This window comes from Electrophorus electricus, chromosome 25 (genome assembly GCF_041902795.1).
Source record: "Electrophorus electricus isolate QZ-2024a chromosome 25, ASM4190279v1, whole genome shotgun sequence".
Classification (NCBI taxonomy): Eukaryota; Metazoa; Chordata; class Actinopteri; order Gymnotiformes; family Gymnotidae; genus Electrophorus; species Electrophorus electricus.
Window position 1 is genome coordinate 5,335,683 of NC_137521.1, and position 17,346 is coordinate 5,353,028.

At 51.2% G+C, this 17,346-nt stretch overlaps 1 protein-coding gene across 5 annotated transcripts in view; it reads right to left on the reverse strand.

The window, feature by feature from the left end:
• The window catches only part of ptch1 (patched 1), a 48,722-nt gene extending 32,223 nt beyond the window's left edge, over positions 1-16,499 (reverse strand). For 2 of the 5 annotated variants that reach the window (XM_035521969.2, XM_081707383.1), the window contains exons 1-7: positions 15,446-16,499; positions 14,248-14,440; positions 2,518-2,707; positions 2,331-2,400; positions 2,142-2,233; positions 690-888; positions 393-514 (exon numbers count right to left, since the gene is read on the reverse strand). In XM_035521969.2, the coding sequence (XP_035377862.2) occupies positions 393-514; positions 690-888; positions 2,142-2,233; positions 2,331-2,400; positions 2,518-2,707; positions 14,248-14,440; positions 15,446-15,613 (1,034 nt within the window). In that variant the 5' untranslated portion in view covers positions 15,614-16,499. Of the gene's footprint in view, positions 1-392; positions 515-689; positions 889-2,141; positions 2,234-2,330; positions 2,401-2,517; positions 2,708-9,341; positions 10,727-14,247; positions 14,441-15,361; positions 15,380-15,445 lie in introns of those variants that run through there. The other 3 variants (XM_035521970.2, XM_081707381.1, XM_081707382.1) reach the window with 3 other exon arrangements.
• Between the last annotated feature and the right edge of the window lie 847 nt (positions 16,500-17,346).

Sequence of the window (17,346 nt, forward strand, 5' to 3'; positions counted from 1 at the left end):
CCTTAACCCTAATCCTAACCCAGCATACACATCACACTCAATCTGTGGGCTCCTGTTCTCGCTTTTACAAAACCCGAGTAAAAAGACTAAATCTGCTCCAGTACCGCAGCCTGTCGTTATGTGACAGTCTGAACTGAATAATACCAACAGGGAAAGCCGGAGTGCTTGCCCTCTTCTCAGAGAGCACACACTCCCTCAAGCGGACGGGTAACGACCCTCGCACTAGCCGAGCACCGTCTCGCTCTGCTGACATCCAGAGGAAGTGTCCCTCCAGACCGTGAATCAACCCTTCCTTAGCTGCTGTATCTCAACACGACTGGGACTCCCACACTTCCTTGCCTCACCGGACCTCCGTAGCAAGCGGCATGACGCCATCGGCACCACGCTCCTACCTGAGGAGAATGCCGCTGTTGTTCTTCTCGGCTCCCCCCACGATGAGCTCCTCCTGCCAGTGCATGTACTTCTTGGAGATTCCGTGGCAACCTCCGGTCAGGATGCGGGCGATGTCCAGCGGCTACCGGGAACAGAGCGCAGTGATGTCCCAGAAGGACCCAGGAGTGCAATCTTAGACAAACTAAATCTTTAGATAAATGAAACCTCATCGGTACACGGAATGTCCGCTCAGGGCGCACGGTACCGTCAAGGTGCAGTTTGGTACAAGCAGCTCCAGGCATGGGTGTCGAAGCTACCTGTGTGGAATTCTTGTTGGGAGCAGACAGAGGGCAGTCGGGGTCGGCAGGGTCGATGCAGGGCCGGTCCATGTAGCCGCGGCCCACCTCGGCCTTGACCAGCATGTCCTCCCAACTGTCCACCACGTGGGTCACTGCCTTCATTTCCGCGATCAGCTCCAGCGGGTCGAAGTTCATCCACTGCAGGGGGGGTTTACCGCTGTAGGAGGGTCCAAAAGCAATCAGTCTGGAACCAAAGTGGCCTCTGCCTGCATTTCACTCCTGCGTGTCTGATCCAGCACATTTAACTGCCTGGAGATGATCTGATTAGGAGAACCGAAGGGAGACCAGGCCTCCGTGAAGCTGGAGGGCTTAGTCATAACCACCTTTGAAGCGGCGAAGTGCCGCCATGGGCCACGGGCAGCTGAGGAGATAAAGGACCAGTTCAGCCAGGCAAAAGCCGCCGCCGGCCTGGCTTCTGTCTCGCATGCTGGTGGCGGCATTAAAGCGCGGATCGGGTTTCAGGCCGCTTCTGTAATGACAGCTCTGCGTGACGGAACTGGCCCGACCGTCTGAGCTTCATCTCAGATAATTACACCAAGCTGCTGGTGCCCCTCGCGGCCTGCCGTCTACGCCTGGCTTCTCGAACCTCTCCGCACAGCTCCGGGCTTTCTCACGCCACCTTCTCGTCCTCGGCCTTCCTGCTGCCCCTCTCTCGCTGACGTCACCTAGAGAGCCCCCCCACCCAATGCTCCCTGCCTTCTGGAAGTCTGTCTGCATGATCTCCTTTGCTCCTGGGGTCTCCATTCCACTCGTCACTCTCTCACTCCTACCGAGCCACCATCTGCTATGCCAGCCCTACGCCAAATAAGCTGTGCTTCGCTTTCTCTCTCTCTCTCTCTCTCTCTCTCTCTCTCTCTCTCTCTCTCTGTTTTCCTATTATTTTTCACCCTCTGTTGCAAACGTTTTTTTTTTTGTTTTTTTTTTACTGTGTTCTGGTTGGGGGACTTGGAATAATGACCTAAGCCCAGTTAGGCACATACAATGGGATGGGGGGGGGGGGGGGGGGGGGGGGGGAGAGAGAGAGAAGCACGCGAGGGAGCGAGCGAGTGAGCGCCACACAGAGTGGGGTTGAGGGATATCTGCAGGATGTAACTGTTGTAAGGAGCTGTCAGGAGCTGAGGGGGGATATGGAGAATGGGCTTGCCTACACCAGAGGGGCATCACAACGCAGGCCTTCATCATGAACCAGCGCAGACACAACACAGTTTATCCCCTTACCTTCACTGCCCACTCACAAGCACATTTCTGTATCAGGAATGAAGTATGTATTTAGCCCCCCACCAATTTCATTTTTGTTTTTTTTTAATCAAATAACTTAGATTCTGGGTCAGATTTGGAGATTGGACTCACGAATGAAGAAAAAAACAAAACAATTCGAAACAGATGCGAAACAATGTGAGACTGACTTACGGGAGGTAGGCGATGCCTGAATGTAGCTTAGCACCTTCCCAGAAGCAGTCCAGAGGTGTGATGATCAGACAGGGATGGAGATTCTCAATGATCTGGAATGACAGATACGTCAAGTATCCTGAAGCCAGCACCCCACCCCAGTTACCAGACCGAGCAGCGCTCAGACAATGCTCAGGCGGCCTCTCTCACCTGATATGCAAAATTGTTTTCTGTGACGAGTTCTCCTGATTTGTAGCATAAATGTTCCAATTTCCATATGCTGGGAAGATGAGCAAAGAGAAAATGTAACAACACCAACAACAACAACGAGTGTGGGCAGTCTTGACATCGGAAAGTTGCAGGGAGGTAGAGGTGTGGGGGCGTGGGTGTTTGCTACCTGTTGTACATGGAGACGTGCACTCGGCTGGCCCTCAGGGCGGAGTCCAGGTGCTGTTTGAGTGCCTCGGCTGTCAGGATACTGGCCCCGCGCTGCCGTGGGGTCTGGATCATCAGCTGTGGGTTGTACATGGCCTCCTCGCCGATCTTCTGCCGCGTGTATCTCAGCTCCTGGTTCACCCTGCCGTCCACTGCAGAGAGAGAGAGAGAGACAGAGAGAGAGAGAGAGAGAACTAATGACACAGAACAACTGGAGCCAGGCACCCAACAGTTTAAAAAACAAAACAAAACAAAAAAACAACAACAAATAAACCTAACCTCATACACATATATATGTATGTATGTATGTATGTATGTATGTATGTATGCATGCATGCATGCGTGTGTGTGTGTGCGCGCGCGCAACACGCATACAGAGCAATTATTATCATGGTAGGCACGTACCATTCTGGCATACAATAACAAGTCTCACACACACAGCAATAAAAGCAATCCGGCCACAGCATGCCAAGGGCCAGTCCGTGGTCCAACTTGAACTCCATGACTTGCCATTATGTAGAGGAAGTGCATTAAAATGACAGAGTGCAACTCTGTCCTGCTCTCAAGAGCTTTATCAAGACACACAGATGGTATACGTGGAAAAGCCACCGCACTGCCTCACTAAAAAGAGACCTTGTGCCTAAACTATTAAACTACCTCAGAATAAACCATTCTATTAGTTCTTAAGCCTTTGGCTTGCATGAACGTGCACACCACCAGACATGTATGATTGATGAGTGTAATCAGTGGCACTGGGCATATGCCGTGTGTGTGTGTGTGTGTGTGTGTGTGTGTGGTGCTTTACTGAGCTTGTGCAGTGGAGTCCTCATGCGGTACACCTTAGCGCTTTTTAAAAGAGGCCCCGGCCGGATGGGACCGCCTCGACGGGCTGCCGGTCCGCTGCACCTCTCTCTACCTGGCCACCAAGGAAATAAGACTGCCCTGCTTTCAGGTTCAGGGAGCCGGGCGTGGGCGGCCATTGTGGCTCAAGGGGGCGTCCCGGTCGCTCAAACCGCCACACAATGCGGGGCAGTCGTGCGGGAAACCGGATAAATTCAGCGCAAACAAAGACACAGCGGTGCTTTTTTTTTGCTTTTTTTTTTTTTTTTTTTTTTTTTTTTTTTAAACCGTTAAAACTCTTATTAACAGTGCATTGGTACGGTACTGCAGAGGAATGCATAAACAATGTATCCACAGCCGTCTTGGAAATGATTAAAGATAATTTAATTGGGAAGGGGACAGAGTTAAACTGACCACACAAGGACTTCGTAGAGATTACCCAATATTTTGCTCGTTTTGATGGAGAAGTTGTGAGGAAGCCACAGCTCCAAACTCTCTGGTGCTCACCTTAGCTCCTCACAGCTCATCATCACTCTGAGCTCAAGCCATGTCCTTGTACAACATCAGAAAAAGAATCTCTTTATTTTACCATTCAGAGTCAACCATTTCTTTTCTCTCAAGCAGTACGAGTCAACTCGTACATGTGCGTGCCACCTTTATCACATCAGGGGTCCAACATCCTGGCACAGTCAACAGACAAGAAGGCGACATCTACTTCTGCTTAACCTGCTTCACTTCTAATGGGAGGAGTTGTAAACCAATATGTTACCATTTCTAAACGTTAATCGAACCGAACTGAACTGAATTTAACGATGGCTTTCAGTTCAGAAGACCAGCCCAAGTCGTGCGTTTTCAAAGCCATTGCAACCGAATAAAAGATGAAAATAACCTTGCATTTCTCTGAGGCTGGACCACCCAGTCGGCGTGGAAAGACACAGGGAGAGGAAAATGTCTCCACGCATTAGGCCAGCGTGCTGGGGCCTTTTTTCCTGGGCCCAAAACACGCTCACATCTGATACTGTTTTAGGCGCATGTTTGTAATATCCTTGATTAATCGCAGCTTCAGCCCAGCCGGAGCTTCGTGTCTACATGGTGGCTGGGGCCAGGGCCATTATGGCCTGAAATGGCTTAGCGTGTTCTTTATTTGGAGGCCCCGGGAACACCAACAGCCTCCCGCTGGAGGAGAAAGCCCGGGAAAGCCAAGGACACTCGGCGTCGAGCTTCCCTCCGGACATGCGTCGCGCCGAGCAGAGCGGCTCCCAGACGGGTAGAGGCTCGTCGGTGCGACGGCCGCAGCCACCCCGGGAGAACCGCGGAGGGGCCTGAAAGGCCGCTTGTGTTACTGAAGCGAGGCGACGCCGGGGCCCAGTCGGACTCCCTGATCTTCTGCGGGCGCAAGGACCCTGGGGACTCAAACGCACTAGCTTCGAGAGTGAAGTTAATACCTGTGCCCGTCCCTAGTCCGACCATCCCGCCCTAAAATACAGGGGCAGAATTAACAACCTAAAAGAGAAGTTAATGTCAAACGTTACTAGCAGAGGTACATTTAGATAGATCGCTTCATTAATCCCAGTGGGGGATCGGTCACACACAAGCATAAAAATACCTACAAAATAAATCAATACAGTATACTATACAATAATAATACGTACAGCAAACACAAGGTTAAATAAAAATAATATAGAATGTTCGGTTGCGTAGATATTTATGCTACTATAAAACCATGGGATTGGGAATCAGGAGCCCCTGTAAGATGTGTAGAGACGCATCACTGGGTCAACGATGACCGCATTAGCTGGCCAGTGAGAATAAGTGCAGGTACAGTGGCTGTGCACTGTCCATCATATACATATTTTTGCATTGAAGGCATTTAGCTGATGCTTTTATCCAAACTTCCATTTATGACTGTAAACAACTTGAGGGTTAAAGGTCTTGCTTAGGGGCCCAACAGTGGCAGCTTGGTAGTGGTGGGGCTTGAACCAGCAACCTTTTGATTACTAGTCAATTACCTTATACACCGAGGCACTACTGCCTCATAGAGTAGCAAATGTGGTCACAGTACATAGGGTCACTTAGAATATACAACTGAAGAGTGTTTCAGTGCACAGTGATGATGATGATGATGATGATGATGATGATGCTGTCCTGACACAGTGGAGAGGCAAGTGTGTACAGTGTTCGCACGACACTACAAATTTGAACTTTGTCATTTTACAGAAAATATCAATATCCCGGGCAAAGCTAACCAAGCCCTGAGCTAGCTAACGGCTCCGGCATGTCCTCTCACGGCGTAAAAAACCTTATTTAGCAGTGCAGTGCCGGTTTGGCGTTGGAGGCGTGCGACAAGCAGTGGTCGTGAGGTACTCGAGGACACGCCTGCTGCTGCTCTGCCCCGGGGTTGGGGGGTTGGAGGCAGCTGTTCAGTACGCCCTCCCTCTGCGGCCACCGCTGCAGAACCCTTGCCCTTGGAACACTGCTACTGCCCCCATGTGGCGTGGAGGCCTGCTAGGCTGGGAACAGGCAGGGACTACGGCTGACCGGGAAGAAAAGAGGGCACACGCCTCCGATATGAAAAGCAACCAATATTTTGCTTTGACCAGAAGGGACAGAATGTAAGTGTTTCCAGAGCTCTCCAACTATCCACACAGCACGTGCGTGTACACAAATTGTGATGATGGTGAAGTCAGCAGACATTGCAGCAGAGCATCAGTGATGAACAGGTAACAAGTAAACCTACACTCCACGTTTAGTAATGGTATTCCCAAAGTATTCTTTCATATTTGCCCGCGTTAGACCCGGCTGCACGATTAGTGATGTCTGTGTGACATATTCTCCCTCCCAAGTGCAGGGAATGGGAATGAGAGTGAGAGAGTGAGCGAGCACAGGCTGAATCTGGTGTGCATGTCAGTGTATGTTTGAGCTTGAACCAGACCCATTCACTCTGTTGCATAACATTAACCCCTGAACCTCCTTTTCACTGCTGGGGGGGGGAGGGCGGGTTGGAAGGGGCCTGCCATTGCCCCCAGGTTTTCAAGCTTTGCCCCGCCATTCTCCCCATTCATCCGCACAGTGGCTTTTGATTGGCCTGCCTGTGAGGGTAGCATGGACCTCCTCACAAAAGACACCTCCCTCCCACACACACACACCTCACCCTCCTCCCAGACGCAGCTGACTACGCCAAATCTGGCCAATCCCGTGTGTGCTGGATGCTGCCGAGGGAAGACGGCTGGCCTGGCCAGCATGACGGGGGTTGGGGAGGTGGGGCGCAGCGCAGGGCGGGGGTGCTGCGTGTGGCACTGCAGGCACAGGGAGGCACTTTTATGACTGTGTTGCGGGCGGGATTAGCTGGATTAGACCCCAACTCAGAGAGACCCCCTGCGGTCACGCGGAAGTCCCCGAGCGGGGTCGGAGCATCGCGAGCTCCCCGCTCCTGGCGCAGTACCCCGCGCCGCCCGGCAACGACCCCTGCCTCTGCTGGGGCCACGCCGCGCAGCCCTGCGGGTCAGCCTCGTCTTCCACGGCTCCACTTGCGCCACCCCGCTAAGCCAGAGTGAGCTTAATCGAATTCAAAGCCCGGGCAACTTGGATGAAGCGAGCAGTGAGCGCAATTTTCCGGATCAAAAATATTTGGTAAGGCGGCTAAACAATCCCAAAGAATTCAGGGCTTTCGTTAGTACCAGTAAACATGCACTAAAGAGTCCTTATGCTGAGTAAGTGGGGACTCGGTTCGGTCCACGGTGACGCTGCCGGAGAACTAGCCCCACATACTAAGTGCCGTGCCCGCACACCATCCGGCCGGCGAGCACTCGGCCGTCTTTTCAGAGCTTCCTGATGCCGAGAGGGAAACGCGGGATGTGATCTCAGCGAAGGCGGGAGCGAAAGAGAGCGAGAGCGATTGAGAGGTTCGGGAGGGAGGGGACAGAGAGTTCCTGACCCGCAGCTGTGCCACAATGCCCCCAAGCAGCCTGCTCGACCCCTGACACAAATTTTACACCGCAGCTGCCATTTACTCCACACCGCATTACCATATGCATGGGCCGCTCTCCCCTAATTATGCTAATCACCTGTCCGGCTCCGCGCCCCCCAAAAAAGGGTGTATTTAGCAGTCCGCTGCGTACAAATGCAGCTTACTGCAATCCAGAGATGTACATTCAGAGCTCCCTGAATGGCCAGATTTTTCCACGTTGCTGGCTTCATTCAGATCTCTTACCCTGAAGAAAAAAACGATTCAAATGAACTAGATCGCATAGCAACAAAAAAGCAAGCAGAGAAGATTATTTATTTTTATTTATATATATATATATATATATATATATATATATATATATATATATATATATATATATATATATATATATATATATATTTTATTTATTTTATTTATTTTTTTTTTGTGTATATATATGTGTGTGTGTGTGTGTGTGTGTGTGTGTGTGCGTGTGCGCATGCAGCCAGAGTACTGAGGACTTAGTGTGCACCTACGCAAACACTTGGTGCGCTCCAGCAAAATAAGATATCAGGAGCAGCAGGCATGCACCGGCCCTGGACGTGATGGGGTTATGTTCTCCCTCAGCTGCATAATACTGCATTATCATAGTTTATCTAAACAAAACGCAAAAATAGAGATCCTTTTGCTTTCTTCTGTACCATTTGCTGAATCTGTGTGGAGAACTTTACTCTTTAATATCCAGAACTGATCAACAGTAACCTAATGATAAACTTTTAAACAAGACAGACACACTTCGACAACTGCAACACAAACAATCAAAAGCCCATCAGGGCCTTTTGCTCACTGCCATCAATAACGTTGCTAGCTTTCTCCATGGAAGAAACCGGTCCTCTGGTCCGTGTTTTCTACTTTAAAACATCAGTTACGTAAATTACATTCAGAACCAAACCGGAGCCTTGACTTGCACAGTGTCAAAACGTCTGGCCGGAATTCTTAAGACGGGCACTTTATGAAGCCTGTGTTCAAGCACATGGCCAGAAGGAACTCCAGCACCAGAGCGAAGGAGGGGAGAGAGAGAGAGAGAGAGAGAGAGAGAGAAAGCAGACCTTATAGCGCGAACACAAACAACACTATAGCTCGTATGCAGCTTCCCTCTGCATGCCTCCCTCGCTCCGCTCTGCCCCTTGGCCACCGCGAGAGGGAGGGAGCAGAGGGGAGGGCCGGACCACCCGGCATCCGTGGCAAGACACAGTGTTTACATTGCTGTGCTTCACTCTGTAATACATCTGGCATCCCAGGGCTGGACTCCCAAGAGAGGGGGAGGGGGAGGGGTTGGAGAGAGAGAGAGAGAGAGAGAGAGAGAGAGAGAGAGGGAGAGAGAGAGAGAGAGAGAGAGAGAGAGTGAGAGAGTGAGAGAGTGAGAGAGAGAGAGAGAGAGAGAGAGAGTGAGAGAGAGAGAGAGAGGGAAACGTTTCGGAAGAAAAGCAAAGAGGAGAAGGGGACGGTGGTGGGGGGCTGGAGTAGGTGAGAGAGGAAGTAAGAGAAAGTGAGAGTGTGTGTGTGTGTGTGTGTGTGTGTGTGTGTGTGTGTGTGTGTGTGTGAGTGTGAGTGTGAGAGAGACATTCTGGTGTCTCTGGTTTTTGAATAACACCAGGCAGAGGTATGCAGAACATAAACACAGGACTTGGAGTGTTGTCAGAGTGCCGCTTGTGAATGAAAGGCCGCTCCGTTCACCTCATCCTGTCTATTTCTAACAGTTTTAGCAACTTTAGGGCAACCCTTTAATAAACACGTCGGCAGGGAAGTCAAGGTTATACACTCTAAACCAGTGTCACCCGTGAATACCGCACGGTAATCGTAACGGCCTGCTGTTCCACTTTGCTGGTGAGTGATGACTGTACAGGAACAAAAAAACCACAAGCCAGACTTCTGGTCCACTATCTGTGTTACACCACATTAAACTAATATGTTTCTGGAGAGGACAGTAGGCTACCGACCAAAGAATCCAGAGCCGTGCAGTTTGAACCACTTCAGAGGGGATGGAGCCGAACAGCAGAGGACTCAAGGGTGGGGTCAGAGCCACGGAACTGCGGGCCACCCATCTTCATCCTGCCCTGGCCTGCTCGATGTCTTCCTCCCTGGCAGATGAAGGCCTGATGAGCTCCTCCGGTCCCACTCCTCCTCCTCCGGTTCAAACACGCCACGCCGCCTCCTCCGCAGAGCGGGGGAGCTGCTCCGTCCACATGCAAAGGAGCACGCGGATTAAAGCGCGTGCACGGCAGATTAAACGCCCCTGCGTGTCGCGGCAGTAAGACAGAGCCAGGCCCCAGGACACACTCCATCACGGGAGCTAGCGGCCGATGTGGGTCTGGCTTAAGAGGTCACGTTACCCCTGCTGGCTGTCCATGGCGTCTAAAGATGAAACTTTAATGCCACACTGATGCTTCAGAAACCTGCAAAGTCATATTGATCACAATCACTTCTATAATCACACTGCCCTCTGCTGGGTACATCGGATACTTTGCTGGCCCACTCATAATTAGAAATGCCCTTCAACACTTGATGAAAAATTGCATAACGGTGTCTGTCCTTTTCCTGGCGGTATTCTCTGCAGTCATCGCTGGCCGGAGCCATGAGCGCTCACTCTACGCCCGGGACATTCGGCCAGTATCAGATGAGCTTTTAAAGAGTGGTGTCTCCACTTGAAGACCTCAGGTCCTGAGGGACAGAGCCTTGCGGCCCCCTGTTTCATGACCTACACCTCCACACCCCCCACACCCTTTCTCAAAAGAACGGAGCAACCCAAACCTCAGTATCTCAGTGATTTCACTGCAGGGGCAGTCCCTTTCAACCATCCAACCAAGGGGGATGGCCTACAGGAAGGAAAATGTTTACGTGAAACTCTTTTAATTAAATTCAGATGGCACTGGTATTTTCTTTAAAAAAAAAGAAGAAAATGAGAAAAAAAAAAAGTGTGTTTTTGAAAACCTGGAATGCCAAAAATATACTCATATAGTCTTGGGCTCCAGTGCTTTCCAAAACCTTTCCTTGTTTTCAACTTTAGGGTTGTTGGATCACTTGTAAACACTAAAACGCTGACAGATTTTATGCATTTGACCACTCAAACTGCCTAAATCACACATTCCCAAAGTGTTGACTAGTGCCGCAATGCTGCGTTTAAGTTAAACATAACTTGTGTTGGTTTCACTGCTGTGAAGGACATGCCTGGGCCCACATACGACCATTGCACAGCCCCTGAGCCCACGCACAACCACCGCACAGCCCCTGAGCCCACCGCACAACCACCGCACAGCCACCGAGCCCACCGCACAACCACCGCACAGCCACCGAGCCCACGCACAACCACCGCACAGCCACCGAGCCCACGGCACAACCACCGCACAGCCACCGAGCCCACGGCACAACCACCGCACAGCCACCGAGCCCACGGCACAACCACCGCACAGCCACCGAGCCCACCGCACAACCACCGCACAGCCACCGAGCCCACCGCACAACCACCGCACAGCCACCGAGCCCACCGCACAACCACCGCACAGCCACCGAGCCCACCGTACAGCCACCGCACAGCCTCTGAGCCCACGCACAACCACCAAGCCCAACGCACAGCCACCGCACAGCCTCTGAGCCCACGCACAACCACCGCACAGCCACCGAGCCCAACGCACAGCCATCGAGCCCAGCGCACAGCCACCGCACAGCCATCGAGCCCACGCACAGCCACCGCACAGCCATCGAGCCCACGCACAGCCACCGCACAGCCATCGAGCCCACGCACAGCCATCGAGCCCACGCACAACCACCGCACAGCCATCGAGCCCACGCACAACCACCGCACAGCCATCGAGCCCACGCACAACCACCGCACAGCCATCGAGCCCACGCACAACCACCGCACAGCCATCGAGCCCAACGCACAGCCACTGCACAGCCTCTGAGCCCACGCACAACCACCGCACAGCCATCGAGCCCAACGCACAGCCACTGCACAGCCTGAGCCCACGCACAACCATCGAGCCCAACGCACAGCCACTGCACAGCCTCTGAGCCCACGCACAGCCACCGAGCCCACCGCACAGCCACTGCACAGCCTCTGAGCCCACGCACAACCACCGCACAGCCACTGCACAGCCTCTGAGCCCACGCACAACCACCGCACAGCCACCGAGCCCACCGCACAGCCACTGCACAGCCTGAGCCCACGCACAACCACCGCACAGCCACCGAGCCCAACGCACAGCCACCGCACAGCCACCGAGCCCACGCACAGCCACCGCACAGCCACCGAGCCCACGCACAGCCACCGCACAGCCACCGAGCCCACGCACAACCACCGCACAGCCACCGAGCCCACGCACAACCACCGCACAGCCACCGAGCCCACGCACAACCAGTGCACAGCCTCTGAGCCCACGCACAACCACTGCACAGCCACCGAGCCCAACGCACAGCCACTGCACAGCCTCTGAGCCCACGCACAACCACCGCACAGCCTCTGAGCCCACGCACAACCACCGCACAGCCACCGAGCCCACCACACAGCCACTGCACAGCCTCTGAGCCCACCGCACTGGGGAAAAAAAAAATCAAGCCTGTCAGATGGCAGGGTGGATTTCAGAACAAGGGACAGACACAAGTCCTGATTCCCATCTTTCTGAAGTGTTGTGTAAACTGTGCGAAAGAGTCCTCACGGGCCTCCCTGCTGCACCCAAAAAGTGCAGTGATTTTAAAGTCACTTTTCAGAGACTAGATGTTCGGTCGCTTTTTACACACCTGAGCGGGTCAACAGTGGGGTGGCAAATTTCACACAAATGCCAGGAACGCTGACGGTTCATTTTCCCTTTACGTGGATCTTATATATATTCTAGATGCTTTACTTGATAGCTTATATCCTGGGTGAAGTGCACCCGTTAACAAGCCTTCATGCAAGATTGAGAATGAAAGCTGACTTGCAATAAACCATTTGACAATCATCTTCCCTTTCCCAAGGCTTCTCGTCTCGCCCGATTCGTCTACGACATATTCCATATCACAGGACACGGTCAGCATAGCTTAGTCTGCATCTCCCTACCAGACTATGGAACACACGTCCTTAACAGATGCACAGCTCAAAGATCGGAAGCAGAACGAAAACGAAAACTCAGACAAGCTCTGTTTCCAATTTTTACACAAAGTGAGTGAATATTGGCTTATTTTAGAGCCGAGGACCCCAGGAAAGTGCTATCCACATCGATCTTAACCTTGGAATTTGTAAAGCAACCAAACAAATTATATGTGTTGGACCACGCAATCCTCAATGGCAAATGATGAAAGCTGTAATGAGATCAGACTGAATCCCATTCAGGCTGAACTTGAAGGGAAGATGCGAGACAAAAGCTCCATCGCGGGGTCATTCGGAGGTCGCCAGCCAGAGAGCTCCACACGAAACGTAAACACGCATCCTAATAGACACCGGGGCTGACATCTCCCAGTTCACAACCCTGGACGGCCAGAACTAATACATCCCTCAGCTGTGGCGTTTAATCCAAACAAACAGATTTTGATGTTCCTGCCTCTGGCAGCTGTCATATCTCCCAACCTGAACCTGTCAGGGAGCGGAGTAGAGGTCTGGCACAAGCAATCGTCTGTCACCTATTACCTACCTTAATGAAATGTTTATTGGAAAGCCGACCACATGCATTTAAGGTAAATGGTAAGGTAAACCAACTTTACCATCCTAACGATGGAAACATGATCAGGAGCAATGTAGCATCTGCCAAGCAATTACAACATTGCAATTTCCACATTTTTCTTTTGTGTACACAAAAGGTGTAGCTTGTACGATGCCTGGTTACCTGCAACTTTCAAAAAAGAAATAAACCATGTCACCTTAAAACTTCACACCTAAATGTAGCAGGTCAGTTTAAAGATAAGACGGTGAACCAGTGAAAAATGATCTAGTGAAACCAGCAGCCTATTTATTTATTTTGAGAAACGCTATATGTGGTGTCCAACCGGATTTTCCTTCATCTCTACACAAGATAATTTACAATCCTCCAAACAGAAACATGTCATTACACCGTCTCGAATCACACGATCTCGGAATTTTAATGCTATTTTATGAGCGAGGCTCATACAGATATGCCTTTACAAAACAACCCCAATACCCTTATGCAGTTGAGCAAAATTAAAACAGGTTGCCCGTTACCACCACATACTATAAACGATGCTTTTTTAAAAAGAAACATGTTCATTTAAACATAACCTATGCTTTACGAGCCCGGTGCTATCATAAAGTTCCCAGACTGCTGGAATGCTGATGTGCGGATCCAGCGGGCCTTCCCTTATCCCAAAACATCTCACCACTGCCTTATTCACGCAGCATCGCAAACCGCTTCAAAATCTTTTCAGATCGTGCGTGGGGTGACGCCGGGCGTTTTTTGGGGGAGCGTGTGCGTCCAGCCCTGCGTTTCGCTCTCCTCCTCCTTTAACCCCGAGACAAATCTTTTCTGGAAAGTTGAAGGCTGTCCAAAAGCAGGACCACACACAGGCCCCCGAGCGGCGCGGATCGGGTTCAGCTGCTGGAGGCAGACACGCACTCGCACACACTCACAAAATGGCGGCTTGGACAAACTTTTTCTCCACTAAACACACACACATACACATTTACTCCCGGACTAAGATCGCGGAGATGCATAGAAACCGCAAGTTCGCCGGCGCGCGAGATCCCGCCTGGAAAGCTGGCGTAAACGAAACGCGCTCGAGCGCGTGTAGAAAACTCGGGGTGTTTTTTTCTCCCTCCTCCACGTTTGATCTGGAGCCATGCCAGGCCCCTATACAATAAACAGCCCCCCGAGCACGCAGCGCAGACCCCGCCATCCCACCCAGGAGCGCACGTCTTACCTTCCACCCAGAGCTTCTCCACGTCCGTTTCCAGGTTGGCTGCCCGCAAACCAACGGCGAAAGCTCCGAATATCAAAAGGCCCACAACTAAAAACTTTCCGCAGTTCTTTTGTATGTAACAGCCGAGTTTAAACAGGAGTCTTTGAAACTTCGCTCGCAGCCACAGCGGTGCTTTCCTTCCAGTCGCATTACCCTACGAGACAAAAACAAAACAGGACCATAGATTAATTCTCTTTCGCTTAAAGGTGACTGTTGCTCTGGTTGAAGTCGGGAGTTAGAAACGTTTTCACAGTTTAACGGGACCGCAGACTATATCCGAAACACTGTTACGAGTAGTCAATAAACAACAATAACAGTGGCTAGGGCACGCGAATAAAACCCTACCCTGGAATGTTTTGCACCTTTTTACAAGACAACGTTTTACATGTAAAAGGACCTCACGATGTAACTTCCCCAGTCAAGTAGCACGCATTATTCGAGAATGACTGCACATACAGCCTACATAATTCGGCTGTTTTTTTGTGTGTTTTTTTTTCTTTTCCCCCAAACCGGGGGATTATTGGCTCTCATATATCTCACGGGCTGCTGGAAAGCAAAAGATTCGCTCCTGCGCGACACCGTAGCCGCGAGCGTGACAAAACCCCGTCGGGCGACAGAGATCTGGAGGTGCACGTGGGTTCCTGCTGCATCGTGCAGACGCATTGCCATAGAGTCGCGAGACGCCGTGGGCTCTGAGCAGCAGCCATCGCGGAGGGAGTCACGACAACATTTGTTAACGGAAGAGGGCAGCCACATGGACCTTAGCCTCTGCGGCACGGGAGGAAAACCGCTCCCCGTGTAGATACTATCGCAAAAAAACAAACAAAAAAAAACACGTCTGGGCTCTATGTTGGGGTATGTTTGGGATGCACAAAACAGGCTGCATTACGGGGTGGTCTTCAACCCACGAGCTCATAGGTGGGGCTAACGTGTAGTGGTACGGCTCGCGCCTGACAGCTCTCTGGTAGTTAACGTGCATGAGCGTCTGTTGCATGCACCGCGGGACGTTACAAAGCAGAAAAGGAGAACCCTTCTCGGAGACACCCCCATATCGGTGCAGGAGCTATCCCGTTACCTAGCGACTTAACAAAAGTCGGTGAGTTTTCGGGCTGTCCCCCACTGGCTAGCTCCACATCAAACAGACAAACAGCCAATGCACCTCCGATATCTGCTCCAGTGCGAACGCGGCGTCGCAATAACTCGGCCGCTGCAAATACTCCAGATCCGATGCAGTTGCACGATTGTTCCCCCTAGTCCTCCGCGTTAACCTCGGCCGTTCGGGGTCCCTGTTTTCTTGCTCAAAGGAGACATTAACAGCCGAGGCCATGTTGCACAGTCTGCGCGGAGCTTCTCGTTATCCACGTTAGTATATTCCCCCGTAAGCGTTTTTGGATATCCAAAGGAAACAGAGTTTCTCTCTCGGTGTTCCCAGATCCACAAAGTACTTCATACTCCTGTTTGGGACGGCGAGTCAGAGTCTGCGCCTTCCATACCAACATTTCGCGATCCGGAGGTCTCCCAACGATTCCCACATTCACCGTTTTCTTTAAAAAAATGTGGTTTCAGAAGGCAAAGTGGAAGTGGCGCTTTCCATCCAAAGTGCAACAGCGTCGATCGCTCTGTGGTCGAAGCATTCTGCGTACTACGCGGTACTCCCCGGGACACGGCGATCTCCGCGATTCAATAGATGAGAAAAAAGACCACTCTCCATTTGGAGACAGAGGAGGAGGGGTAAGGCAAAAAAGAGACTGAAATCCCGCCTCCAGGTCTGTCAGATGGCTGGACTTTCTCGGATCTGATTGGTTCCAGAAGGGCAAAAATTACTCAGCAAACACGACTATTATTAGCTGCTTAGCAACAGCTCACCAAAGTGGAGAGACCACCCAGGCGGAGCGCTCTCGCGTGTGCGTCCCGGACTCCGGGGGCGCCTTAAAGAAGCGGCCCCCACCTCTCCGTGTTTGCGCGCAGCCGCTGCAAGCGCCGGGCTCCCGGCTGAGAGGCTCCCCGGCTTGCTGTCGACGAACGCGTCGACTCTTTACCACTAGACTGCGTCCTTAAATAAGTGGCAGAAAAGGGTTAGTGATTTGCGACCCGCCTGCTGTCTCTGTGCCCGCCGTGCGCACTCGTTTCTCTGTGACAGCTCCTAGCCATTAGTTAAGGGTAGACGTGTTAAATTCTTCGCGCAAAGCCAAAGAGAGGGAACAGTTTGGGGGGAAAATTGCATTGAGTCCGCTGACCAAAAGCAAAATTCTCAAAACATAATTTGTATGTCTGGAATTTTTTTCCGTTAAGCGTTTTTAAAAGGATAGTTGCACGTTTGTGTCATGTGCATAGATCAGAAACACAATTCGTGTACGTCTCTTCCGTTGCCTGAATTGTACCTTTTCCACCTGGGCATGTTGATCTCGGCCATTCTCAGCGCTGACTTCTGGCTCCAGGGCACAGGGAAAATAAAATTAAGCAGTACTGTCTTTTATGATGCACAGGTACTGTTGTCCTGCCACGTTCATGCCAAAACATGGGAATTCCTAGACATTTTTCATTAGATCAGTTAGAAACATCGCCCAGTTCACATGTAATTCTGTGAACTTGTAATTTCACGAATTCGCGATCTTCTAATGATGTTATCATATAATCTGCTGAATTAAAAGGATTCTAAAAAGCTACATTTCCCCATTTGACATCACCTAGCCTGCGCGGGTTACGCCTCGAACCCAGCGCGTCTTTCGCGATACACGCCCGTGTTTGCTCTGCAGCGCAAAGTTGCGCGTTTAATCATCCGGACGTGTTTGACAGACGTGAGCGCTGCTCTGCCAGTGTTTACACTCTCTAATTTCCTCTGAAATCGTGCAGCTCTTGTATAATCAAAATGACAATGAGGAAAGTGGAAGGGGAAAAAAACATTTGGCTCTCACACCGGAAATATGATCCTTTTGCAATTGGTACATTCATTTACACAGCATGTATGTTGATAGTGAATAGAAAGTGAAATTTTCTGGTGAAATGCAGATTTACCTGAATATTTAAGACAAATCTGGATGTGAGATGTATAAAATGAGA